The sequence below is a fragment of the Coturnix japonica genome, chromosome 2 (genome assembly GCF_054131305.1).
Source record: "Coturnix japonica strain WE chromosome 2, WE-NBRP24, whole genome shotgun sequence".
NCBI classification, from domain to species: domain Eukaryota; kingdom Metazoa; phylum Chordata; class Aves; order Galliformes; family Phasianidae; genus Coturnix; species Coturnix japonica.
In genome coordinates, this window is record NC_140664.1 from 58,951,283 (window position 1) to 58,964,801 (window position 13,519).

At 41.4% G+C, this 13,519-nt stretch overlaps 1 protein-coding gene across 9 annotated transcripts in view; it reads right to left on the reverse strand.

Moving 5' to 3' along the window:
• VOPP1 (VOPP1 WW domain binding protein) overlaps nucleotides 1–13,519 on the reverse strand; it is a 70,031-nt gene that overhangs the window by 1,514 nt on the left and 54,998 nt on the right. For 4 of the 9 annotated variants that reach the window (XM_015854898.3, XM_032443021.2, XM_085539911.1 and 1 more), the window contains 2 exons: nucleotides 3,829–3,868; nucleotides 1,459–1,595 (listed from right to left, as the gene is read on the reverse strand). In XM_015854898.3, coding sequence (XP_015710384.2) covers nucleotides 1,459–1,595; nucleotides 3,829–3,868 — 177 coding nt within the window. Of the gene's footprint in view, nucleotides 1–1,408; nucleotides 1,596–3,790; nucleotides 3,869–13,519 lie in introns of all 9 variants that reach the window. The other 5 variants (XM_032443020.2, XM_085539908.1, XM_032443019.2 and 2 more) reach the window with 3 other exon arrangements.

Here is a 13,519-nt window from a genome sequence, read left to right on the forward strand (position 1 = left end):
AGCATTCAGGAAGGACCTACACACTGCACCCAAAAACACACCCTTACAAAATTAAGATCAGATAGACTAAGCAGTAACATAATGCACCTGGATGAAAACTGTCACAGAGCTAGAGGCATAGCTCAGTAGTTTTGTTTGGACACACAGGAGCAAAAAGGAAGGAAAAAAGATCAGCAACATGGCTACTTCCTTCGTAACAACAGCAGTTTTTCCTTTTGTCTGTGTGAGCACAGTGGGCTGCTCCATGGCCTTTCTTCCTTTGCCATGAAAGTGAAAATCTTTTGTCTCACTTCCACTTGCACTAGCACACAGCTGCAGGAGAACAGGGAGAAATGGAAGAGGTAAGGTAGCTCACTGCCCTCTGTTGTGTAGAAAATTTGGCATTTTCATTAAGCAGCATTTCTATTGTATTTCTGCACTCAGAGCTGCTCCTCTTCAAAGAAAAATATTGCCTTGTATTTACACTTCCAAGGCAGTGTAAAACTGAAACAAATAACCAGTTCCTAAAAAACCTGTCAGAAAAGGCAGTTACCCTCTGGCTTCAGCTCTCTTTAACCTGTCTTGTGACAAAATGACAGCCCAGGAGGAGAAATGTCAGTATACCATGTTTGTCTGCCTATGTGTTTTTTCACAGACGAGTGCTAGCAGAGGCTTGTGCCATCAGGAGCGTGGTTAAAAACATTTCATTTGTATTTCAGCTAGAGACAGATGGATTGAAAATGCTCCCCCAGAGTGCCAACTTCTCCTTACAGGTGTCTTATTTTGCAGAATTCTCCCAACTGCGGCTCTCTAACAGCCTAAGTCTAAGAAATAAGTAACTTAGAAACAGTATTGCTTGGGGAGCCATCACTATGTGGATCCTCCTGATGCTCACAGCCATTGATAGACCAGCAATCAGACTAACAAAGGATGAAGGGCAACTTTACCACAGAGAAAAACAGCACAGAACATGGAACACAAGCAGAAGAACAATGTTTGGCTTTCCTTCACCTCTGTCAAATTTCACCAACTATATTTAATGATATTTAAAGCACTTTTTTTTTTTTTTTTTTTTTTTCCCCAAATTCATCGCAATCAAGAGATATCACTGTTGATTTTGGGTATCTACCATTTCATCTATACTGCAAAGTGAGCATTCACTATCCTTGTTCCATTCATGGGGACACTGCTCTAAAGATACTAGGAACCACAACAGAAGAGAACTTCTATTCTAAAAGAAATCCTGCTATTCTGGGTTTCATATATACTGTTATGCACTGCTGCTGAGTGGTATCATTTGGAAGGCAGAACTTCATTCATCACAGGAGGTGACTGAGTGGTTCAGTGCATGGCAATTCCTATTCAAAATCCCAGTTCTCAAAATACAAACACCCTCCTCCCCCCCAAAAAAACATGTTTTTTTCAATACCTTGGCAAATGTATGAAATTTGTGAAATTTGTGAATGAATGTTTTCTGACCTGATGCAGTGTTGACTGGTTGTCTGGTATAAGACACATTAAAAGTAGGTTCTTCTACAAGTGGAGGAGGGTACATCCGTCTTCGGATAAAGAAACCAGCTCCACAACAGAACAAAACTCCCATCATCAAGAGGAACCTAAGCAAAGAGAATAAGGAGGTCAAAACCCGCCTGCGTTCAGGGAGCTCTCAAACTGACTGTTCAACAACAGAGTACCATCTATCAGCCAACAACCTATGACTTTTATCAGGGTTTCTTAAATTACAGAATCACGGAATCATTTAGGTTGGATGGGTTGTCTATGTCATTTGAGATGGCTATATCTTGAGGTACTTATGGACATACTGTGGATATTTCTTGTGATCTGTATTTCTTTTCAATATTTTTTGGCATATAGAACACAAATCTGAAACTGAAGCACCCTTGAACTTTTGGAAAGTTCAGATTCTTATCTGACTTATGCCACTGGAATGTAAAACTGAAATGCCAGTTTCAAGCTGCATACCCTAGACCCAAGTCTAGCACTTAAGAGTACCTTGGTTAGTCAGTAGATTTTAGGGGCACTGGTTGAACAAAGAGGTATGGTAATTCTGCTAATAAAAGAAGAATCTTAGATGTAAGTGAGGCACTGGAACAAACTGACCAGAGATGTGGTGAAAGCCCTGTCCCTGCAGACATTCAAGGCTAGGCTGGACAAGTCTCTGTGTAGCCTGATCTTGCTGTAGATGTCCCTGTTCACTGCAGGGGAGCTGGATTAGATTACCTTTAAGAGTCCCTTCCAACTCTAAGGATTCTGTGATTCTATGCTTTTAAATGAGTAAAACTATAATTTTGACTCCCATGGGAAATACGGTAGCTGACATTTAAACTCAAGCAGAAGCATTCAACAGTGAAAATGACAGAATCACAGAATTGTCACATTTTGCTTTGCATTTCCTAACCAAGATATATATTTTTAAGGAAAAAGGCCATCATTTTGCTTCAATTTTTGTCATCTTCTTTTCCAGCCTTACTCCTCATGATTGTCCTGCTCAGATGCCCTGGCATATCAGACATGGTAGTGACTGACGCAAGCTCCAGTAAACCTAAATGATTTTTCTGACTTTAATTGACACATCATTTCCTTTTTTTTTTTTTTTTCAAGGCCATAGAATATGGACTTGAAGCTAGGGAAATTATGATCACTGTGCACTTTTGGAAGGGTTAGAGGCAAGAAGAGGATTTTATTATTCTTTTTTTCTGCTTAAGATGGCTAGAGGCAAGCCTACACACCATGCTTATCTCCTCCAGAGCAGTCCCAATTGCCTGAGAGGAACCATGGCACAGAACAACACTAAGACACATTTTATGCACAGGATCAAATTTTGTTCTTCTTTGTACAGTGGTCACAAGAGCAGAATGAGGTCCCTGAGCCAAAATTAATACATTTCTTTTTGGCAGTATTCCTGCACAGTATTTGCTCTGAATAGGAAAGCAGATTTACAGTTTTACTCTATGGATACAGATGCAGAACTTCTCAGTTATATCCATAAGGATTGTACACTGAAATCCTACAGTCAGCTTTGGTAGATCTCTATATTATATCAGACTTCTGTTTTTAAGTGGCTACTCATTTCAGTTTTTAAGGCTTTTTTTAAAGCAGTCTTCAAATTCTACATTAAAAAAAAAAAAAGACTAAAAACAGATTTTCTAGAAGAGCATTTGCTTTCTCTCTACTGTAATGAGGTTTTATTCAAGTGCTTTAAAAAATTCCTCTCTATAAGAATTTACCTTATTTTTTCATTATGCATATTAAAGTGATTAGTTTAAGGCTTATAAGGATTACTGAGCTTCTAGTTTCACAAACTCAAACTTTTCTGCCTTCTGCTCCAATGTCATCTCCAGTGACACCCTCATTTTAACTGAAGCCTCAATTCACGAAGCAGAGATCTGTCATGACATGTTCAAGACATGAAGCATGGAGAATGTCTCAAAGCATAAATGAAAGTACAACTCTCCTTATGAAGTCTTCTTTAAAAAAATTTAAATGCCCAATAAAAATGGAGAAAAGCTGCCATCTGGTAGTAGCTGCGATGGGTATAAGGATGGGAACAGCCAACCTGAAACAAGTATCCTCCTTTTCCTGTGTTTTCTCACTACTTAAGGTATTATAAAATCATTAGGATTTCATAACTGAAAAAGGAGTCCTTTCATTTGTGCATACACTTTACCACATACTTGTATCTGTTTTACTTTAAATCACTAGGGCTGATGATACCCTGGTTCTAAACCTACAAGCAAGACAAGAACAGGACACTGGAAACATTAAAATCTGGAATTTAGTTGCAGCCTACCAAAAATACCATAGTCGCTGGATAGAGAGGGCTCTTACACAGCATCTTGAACCACAGCAGTCCTCATAGGAGCGACATCTGCACAGGAACAGAGAGAGAAGGTGGTTGTTGTTAACAGTAGAATAAACAGCATCAGAGTAGGGAAGGGAATATAAATTCAAATAACATGTCCAGCAAATTCAGTTGTTTTAAATTGACACTACAGAGTCTAAACACACACAGGAGTCTATGACATGAATGCTGTCAGCCCAGCCCCAGGGGATTTATTTACAACCCTGCCCCAAGCCCGGAGGCAAAATCTGCAGCTTCTGTCTGCTGACACAGAGCACAACTGTGCTCTTCCTAAGGACAGGCACCACTGCTTATTTAGAGCTGTGAAGGAGCCAACATCTAACCCCAGCCTGATCTACTCTGATGCACACAAACTGCACCCTGCTAATGTCTGAACTGCTCTTGGTCTAAGAAGTTAGAGGAACAAGAAAGAATCAGATTCAGCTATCACTTTGCACTTAAACCTGTACTATGGTCTCAATTTCATACGCTCATCTCAATTTTCATACGCTCATGGTTTAATAATTTTGTAATTTTGCTATCAGTATTCCACATCATAACATCATATAAAGCATGAATAATTTTACTGAATCTGCAACTTACAGAAGAAGACTACATCTCCCAGAAAACAACACGATAGGTCACGGGACCTGGACTCTATATTAAATCTGTCGCAGACTAGACTGACGTCTTTCGAGTTCTTGCGTTCAGGGGAGTGTGTGGGAGCCTTCACCATTTCGCCTAGATTCACAGTAGGCCTCTCGGTTACGGGACTCATTCTCTCTCCTATTTTGCTTGATTCGTTAGCTCAATTTTCAATTATATTGTATTATATTGTGTTATCCTGTATTTCGATATAGTATTTAGTAAATAAGTGTGCCTCCTTAGATCGTTGCCGCTGTTTTCTTTTCCTAATTAACTTTTTTTCCCCTTTCGGCCTAGGGCCCCTGTGGGGCCCACGGCCCCTGTCACGGACGCAGGTGGATTTTTTTTCGTTCAAACTGTGACAGCTCACTTGCTGAGTCTGTCAACCTGAGTCAGATCCCAGAGCTACCACTGGGAACGAGGTCAAACTGAACTGAGTAAAAGCAAACTATGTTGGACAAACTGGATAAGGTTTTGATTCATGCATACACAACTACGGCCACAATTCAGAAGCCTTGTAACTGTAATTGAAACTGCCTTTCCATATGCTTCTTTTAAAGCCAACTCAAAGCAACCAAATTTAGCATTTAATTACATGTAACAGGACAAACTACAAGGACAAGTGCCTGCAGACATCAAGCATGAAGCATTTGGGGTTTTATTCACTGCAACAGACAAGAGTTGCAAGGTCAAAAATGCCAAATCCTTCATTCTCCACAGAATGGCAGCTTTCCAACACAGAAAAGACCAAGTGCAGAAGAACCTCAAGTGCACCAATACAAACAATTTTAAAGACAATTTTTGCTTTCCAGAAGTTGTATCCAATGGCAACTGCCAGCAACCCCCACTACTTCATGAGGCTTTCCTTCAACGCTGCACTAGGAAATAGTATTTAATGGGGAATGGAGCAGCTTTAAAAATATTGTAGCACCAGTCTTATAGCAAGAACAAAGTACAGCTTCATTCAGACCAAAACCAGCACATGGGTTAACTGCAACCTCTGAACAGTTTCTATAGGAAGTGCCAATTCTACATCAAGGAAGCATACTACATGGGCAGCAGTATAAAGGACAGAGGTAGTGTGGAAATCATGATATGCTGGTATTTGTTGGTGTGTATATGTTGGTATTAGCTTGGTATTTTCACCTAATATGACTTAGGTGAAAATGTTCAGGTTAGCAAATCACACACCAAAAAGCAAAGAGGTGGGCATCACAACTAGATCAATCTTTTTAACAGTGTTTACTTCGGTACGTTTTGTATGTTAAGTAAGAATCTGGCTTCAGATAAGTTGCTCAACTAGACAGTGCTCCCATATTTGTAAGCAAAGCTAAAAAAAAATCGATTGGCTAATTGTATGGATAATTACATGCTTACACGCTCGATTCATGTGCCTCCACTCACAATATTCATCAAGTCACACAGGCTTCAGCCTGCAATGGGGGCAGGGGAAGATGCACTATGAAGACATAATTATCATTTTGCAAGGGAAAGAAGTGTGCACTCTTCAGTGACAAGAAGACAGGATTTTTTGTAGTAATTCCAAGGATCTGATACTCTGATCATCATGCCAAGGTCTACTTGAAGGATGAGAGAAGGGCCCCACAGTAAAACAGAGACAATGACTTCACAGAAACTGGGACAGGAGTGGTGAAAAGATAGTTTATGTAGAAGTTCTTGGAAGAATGGGGATTGCAGACACTGGGTCTGGAATAACAAGGGGAATGAAGGCCATAAAGAGGAGGGTATGAAAAACAGCTCTAGGTGCAAAAAGAAACAGAGGACAGTGAGGTGATTAAATGTCTGCAGGGCAAGCTGGAACTGGTTTGGGGGTACCTTCCTGCCGTGTTGAAAGTTTACAGTGAAGAAGACAATGAGCCTTTATCCCACCACTACCCCCACGACTCACTTTGCTAGCACAAGTGGGGAGGGACCGCATGCTCATAGAGTCTCAGGAATGTAATGAATATATATCTGAATTCCTTCAAACTATTGATTATATATTAGTTCAGCCTATATCTATAGCTTTCTCCTAACGGTGTGCAAGTTAGATGGAGCTATCACCCTTGCACCAGGGCATATGTGCGTTGCTAATAAAACATAACCTGCTCTATACCCTTACAGGCTATGTGGTTTGATTTCCACATGTCATGTTTGTGCACTCAGACACACCATTTGGTATTTCAGCACAACTAGCTGCCAAAGCCAGAAGAAAAAATACCCCCTTTGCAGAACCTGAATACTCATCTGTCTCCAACGTCTCTTCTTTAAAGCTTGTCCTTGAGCAGTGCCTAACAGCAGCTGAAACATCACAGAACTACCAGCAAGACATAGCAAGCCAGTATTAACTTCGGGTCTTATCAGAATCAAGAAATTAAGCATTGCTCCACACCTCCCCCTGAGTGGATCAACCCAAGAGAAGCTTTCAAGATCAATCTTAATTACATTAGTAAGACCAGGCTTCTTACTAAATCGCCATGCCAATGCAGCATGTGTCAGTAAAACAAAAAGGTAATAAGAGGCTGAAAATCTGACAGCAAGGAGCTGGAGGCCTATTCTGTGGGCCAAGTGTGCTAGTAAATAAAAACACTTCTCACCAATTCTTGCTGCTATGCATTTTAAAAGAGTAATTTGTTCTCAGATTTGTGAAAGTGAGTTTCCCAGCAACACCAAGGGAGTACATTTTTGCAACCTTCCTTGAGGCAACTGAGGCCAGAAAACAGAAGGATCTGGGGATGTAAGTCTGCTGAATGGCAAACAAGCAGACTGTCAAGACGTTCTGTCTCCTACAAAGTTGACTGCACTTTTGAAATGCTGAAAATGAGACAGAAAAATTGAACAGTCTCTCCCTGCAGCAATGTCTAGAGAAACTCCATTTTACTATAGCCAAAATCTTTGCATGTTGACTCAGCCAACTCCGAGCACTGCACCTCCATGGCTGATCTCTGAAGTTATATCATCATCATGACTTGAGGGAAATCCCTTTGAGATCTGACACAAGTCAAACTACTTCCACTTTTTGCCCATAAAACCAAACAAATGCTTGATTTTTTGTGCCTGTGGTCAAGAAAACATACATGTTGGAGTCTGGAATCAAGTGTGATACCATGATCCCTGTGTGCTGGCTGTAGTATTTGCCACTACTTGAGAGAAACTGCCCAAGCAGACTGAAGATCAAATGGCCCTTTGCTGATACTGCTGTTCTGGTACTGCTTGAGAGCTCTGCTTCTCTTCTATTATTGATCCAATGTGCTATGAAAAAACAACACAGATTCTACCAACACTGATCCTAAATTACAACAAAATTAATTTACCTATAAAATACATTATTATTTGCAGGTGAAAAAAAACAATAAAACCATCTTATTAATAGAGCAACATACATGCTTAAGCATTATTGATCTTTTGATGTTCCACCTTTTGCTGCCAGACAGCAAATCCCAGAAAAATTAAGACCCGAGTTCAGTAAAAGACAATGAAGCAGGTACACTGATATGTATTGAAATGATAGGCATGTTCTTTAAATTATTGTCTTGTGCTTTGGCTCTTCCCAATGGGGAGGAGCTGGATGTGCACAGTGCTGGCGTGTCTTCCACCCAGCAATCTTGACAGTACCATACTCATCCCTCAGGAACATCTGTCTGCATCACATATAGGATTAAAACTTTCTCTCAGGCAGCTTTACAAACAAACAAACAGAGCTCCTTGACAGGTTTGCATTTTGGTTTTTGTCCTTTTTTAATTGGATCAATCTGGACTGGCCTGTGCTCATCTCCTACAGAAGAATAATCTAAAGCCAGTTTCCTTCTTTCACACATAAACAATGATCATGAGATCTTCCTTTCCATAGGGCAATGCTTGTCTCATTGATCAAAATTGAATCCATTATGTCAGAAGAGGTATGATTCACTCGTTGCTTTGCTAATCTGAAACTTGGAAAGCATACGTTGTCTCTTTTAAAAATGGCCCTCCCAGTGATTTAGGACTTAGAAGGTATATTTCTTTCCATTCATAATTCAGTGGAGAGAAATTCCATGCCTAATTACTGGTATTGTGAGCACATCAAAGAACTGCTGTGTCAGGAATCAAAATTACACTCTGCTAGATCACACCAACAATCATTTTGTATGGATCTGCACCTAAACCACAAAGCCAAATGTTTTTCTTATGGACACAAAAAGCATGAATTTTCATGTGAAGGTATGACATAAGCTCCTATAACAAGCCTTGTACTTACATGTATTCTCCAGATAGCAACCACTTAATGAAATGGTCCAGAAGTTCTTTTCAGTTTATAACCATTCCTACACAGATGAACAAGTTCCTTCCCAGCAGAGTTGCTGCAGGAAATAACTGCATCTAAAAACAATTCCCTGATTGGCACTTGCTGAAAACTAGAGAAGTTAAGGTAAGCAAGGATTACAGTCTTCAGTGGAGTGTATGATCACAGTGGTCTGACAACATATTCCCCATCAAAATAATTCCTTTGAAATGTAGGCTGTAATGTTCTTAGTTTTCCTCTCTAGACTGCTGGCGTCATATGTGCCAAAACCTGATTTCACACTGAAATGTTTGACCAGCAATGTCTTTTTGGAAGGGTAAATCAAAACCCGAATTATTAATCTACACATAGGGGCAGAAAGTTTGCTCAGAGTTCAGGGACAGAGGAAGTGAGCATGAAAGAAAATCATAAAACCCCCACAACAACCAAAAGTCCTTTAAATACAGTAAACTGCATAGTTTCTAACTAGAGTCCTTTACACAAGTCTGACTTTAATTCCAAAGAAGGCTGCATGCCGGTGATAAGTTAAATGATTGCTGCTTCATTTACGACCCCTTGCTGGAACCAAGAATTAAGTTGACGCAAGGGATTGTTGTGTCAACAGACTGAAACTAAGAAGAGAAAAATTTGGGGGAAAGAACTAGTAGCATCAGATGAAGCCTCATAACACTAGTGTAAGTAAATACCAGTAGGAGAAACACAAATGGAAGGGATGAACTGAGACTGGGTCACTTTCAAGAAGACTCAGGGCTGAGCAGGACAAGGGGAAATGGTTTTAAGTTGAAAGAGGGAAGATTTAGGTTGGATGTTAGGGGGAAGTTATTTACTAGGAGAGTGGTGAGGTCCTGGAACAGGCTGCCCAGGGAGGTGGTGGATGCCCCGTCCCTGGAGGTGTTCAAGGCCAGGTTGGATGGGGCCCTGGGCAACCTGATCTAGTAAATGTGGAAGTCTGGTGGCCCTGCCAGGCAGGGGGGTTGGAGCCTCATGATCCTTGAGGTCCCTTCCAACCAGGGGCATTCTGTGATTTTGTGAACGGTGATACTGTGAGCTCACAAAGCTGCTCAGGTCTGCTACTGTTAGCAGATCAAGGTCAACAGCTGAAATCTGCATACATGTATACCTGTCCACAGACCAAAAAAAAAGTTGGTTTTTTGTGTTTGTTTTTTTGTTGTTGTTTTTTTTCAAGAGATTCAATCTGCTTGAAACTCAGCTGCCTGTCTTGAAACTCAGCCAGGATACACTGATGCTGAAAAATCAAGCAAGGAAACCAGAAAGAAAAACAAATCATGATAACACCACCAGGTGACTATCAAATACAATTCTGATGAAGCCTAGAGGCCTGGTTGTGCTAAGATTAAGGAGTAACACCACTGAGCACCATGCTGATTTAAACATTAGAATTAGACCTGACCGCAAAGGGATGAGGATCAACAGAAGGTGTACAGAAAAACTGAAAGAGGAAAAGTTATTTTTCTACCAAGTTTATTTCACCATCACTAACTCATTTAAGGCTAGGAGGCAGGCGGCACCAATTTGCTGGGGGTGAGGAGGGGTTGTATTGCTGCTATTTAGCATCAGCGTGTTAAGGGCTTCCTTAGGAATAAGTTTTCTGCTACAGTAAAAGGATATGTGGGCACTCGAAGGGGAATGGAATAGCTAACATGTCATGTAGAGTGGGGCAGAAAATGAGGCAGGTCTGAGCCCTGAGGTGGTTGGAGTCATGCTAGGGGAAAGAATGCCATTCTGGATGTAATACAATGCCTTACACCTAAATAAGATTTTTTGTTTTCTTTTTCTTTTTCTTTCTTTTCTTTTCTTTTTTTTTTTTTTTTTGCCCTGCTCTGTGTTCTCAGCAAGCATCATTGCATCTCATTGTAACAAAACAACAAGGGGCATCAGGCAGAAACTGGAACAAAAAGAGTTCCATACAAACACTGTCAGAGAAACAGAGCACTGAATTGCCTAGAGAGGTGGGGGGGGGAGGGGGGGGGCTCCTTCTCTGAGGATACTTAAGACCCATCTGGATGCCTACCTGTGCAACCTGCTGCAGGGGACCTGCTTTGGGGGGGGGGGATTCAATGACCTCTTGAGGCCCCTTCTAACCCATGCAATTCTGTGATGCAATTCTGTACATGCATTCCCATTTTTCAATAAAAGAGGAGTTTTCAAAACAAAGCCACTGCCATACTTCTACAGAAGGAAAGACCTATGTTATTGACTGAAGACATGGGGAAGACCACCAGACAAGTCTCAAGGGATCATTTTTTTGCTATAGCAGCCCACTCAGTGTAAAAATTGATGAGTACACTCCTGAAAACACAGAGTCCAATCCAAATGTCTCAGTTATGCATTTCAGTAACTCTTCAGCAGAGAGTGGTTTGATCTCTCAACAGAAAGATTTTACAACACAAATGCCACATCCCTCCATTGGTATACATTCAAATGCTTAAGGAACTACAACACATGCAATGTCTTTGGCATGTGGAGCAAAGTGATTAGCAACATCTGCTTTCCATCCTCAGTCTTAGAGGTGGTCATGACTCTGCAATGTCTGCTTATGTGGCCTAATTTTCATGAAGGACACAACCCTATCATAGTTACCTGTACCTGTGGGGTGCTCAGCACCCCAAGGCATTCATGTTTACCATGCTTACACATATACACATACGCCACACGTATGCTTATATACATAAACCACAAGCAAGATACCTTGGACTAGGAGTGATCTTTTAAATGGTCATTTTGATGTGTGTGGCAAATTTTTAGGAAAATCAAAAATTCAAAGGGGACAGCAGAAAATCACAGAAGCAGACTTACTACAGCCACTTACATCTGCTATGCACCTCTCCTGATGAAATTTTGGGCCCCACAAATTGAAATAGATTAAAAATCACTGGCTCACTATATAAGCACAACTGTTTGGTTATCTCTCTGACAGCTATTCATTTTGCTTGGGTAAGTCACTCCCATTTTTTTCTTTTCTTATACATAGTGAGGGAATCAAATGTTGTTTCTGCATTTAGAATAAGATAAGAATATTTTATTTCAAGGTCTCATTATATAAGTGAAGCAGTTTGTAGTTATTAGGTAGAAGTTATTAGGTACAAAGACTGCAGCTCCTGTCTGTCCAGCTGTCTGAAATAGAACTAACAATATGCCTGTATAAACTAGCAACAATGTATGTTTTAGTGTTTTGTTGTACGCATTGTAAAAATATACAAGTCGTGACATACCTAAGGATGTGCCTGAAGAGATATCGGGAAGGACTGGAATCACCAGCACCCTCACCTCCCCCCGGCTCTTTGTTTAACAAAGGCGTCTGGGACAGAATGGAAGAAGCTTTGAAGGGAATCAACATATCAATACGATAAGAGTACCGAGACATCTTGGAGACAGAAACAGCAGGATGGCGACTGACAAGATACCAAGTGAACTAACAAATTTCAGAATGTAATTAACAAATGCAAACCTCGGGTAAAATTGTAACCTGCAATACCCAACCAAAGGGGAGAGGGGAGGGGAAAACATATGGGAGAAAAGGTATAAAAACTGTAACATCATGTCTATAGGTGCGCTTCTGCCATCAGGGCGCCCGCCATTGCAATCGCGAATAAAAACTGCTTTTTATCAGAGATACCGTCCCGACCAAAAATTATTGAGGATATTTCCAACAATTTGGGGGCTCGTCCGGGATTCATTATCGCTTCTTGGGGTGTCCCCCACTGCACTGGACAGGATAAGTGCACTCCGCTGATTTTAGCGGTCCTGTCTGGGTGGTGAGGTGACTTCTCAGGACAGCCGATGGGAAACCGAGATTGTTACATAAAGGACGGACTCTGTGAAAGCCAAGGGGCTAGGCAGGCACAGGTGTTAACCCTTGCAGACCCGGAAAAATTCGTGCACGGATCAAGGTAAGGGAATTTAATTCTTATCTTGGGTTGAGACTCTTGAGTGTGTGTGGCTGAGACGCACTTCTAGTGCGAAGTGAGTGCGGAGTCCCAGTCCGCGGTTCCGTTGTCCCGCGAGGGGCACGGCCGGAGACGGACGAAGCGGCTGCGGTGCTGAAAGCGAGAGTCTCGGGAGGGAGCTGTTGGTGTACGGTACCCTGCGCACTTGACGAAGTGCCAGCAGTACACCCCTATTTAATCCCAGAGACGGAGCGGGTGCTCCCAAGGGATTGGGCCCAAAAATCCGAGAATCGGAGTGTGGTGACATGTGAGCTGGGTAGTTCACAGTAGCACTCCGGAGGGATGGGTAATAGGAGCTCCGTATAACAGGGTAAAAGGGTCCCTAACACTGTGCCCAAAGATAGCCCCTTGGGAAAGATACTACAGAATTGAAAAAAAAAATGATCCCAAAACCATGGACAAGGATAGGGAAAAGATGTTTAAAATATTGTGCACAGATGTGGCCTAGAGAGCCACTACAGGGAAAATCAATATTTTGGCCAAAATATGGATCTGATAAAGGTTGGGTCTGTCAGATCTTGAATTTATGTGTAAAGAACAAAAACCCCTTTTCAAAGAAAGAATCAGAATATGCTGCCTGCGGGGCGAGTGCGGAGTCCCGACCCGCGGTTCCGTCCTCCCGTGAGGGAAACGGCCGGGGACGGACGATGCGAAAGGCCTCTATGTTCTACATGTTACGATGTTTTTGTATTTGTTACGTTGTTTTTGTCTTATTAATTGTTGTTAGTATTGTGGCAATTGTAACGCACATATTAGTGAAGTGCATATGGAGTCGGGTGGGGG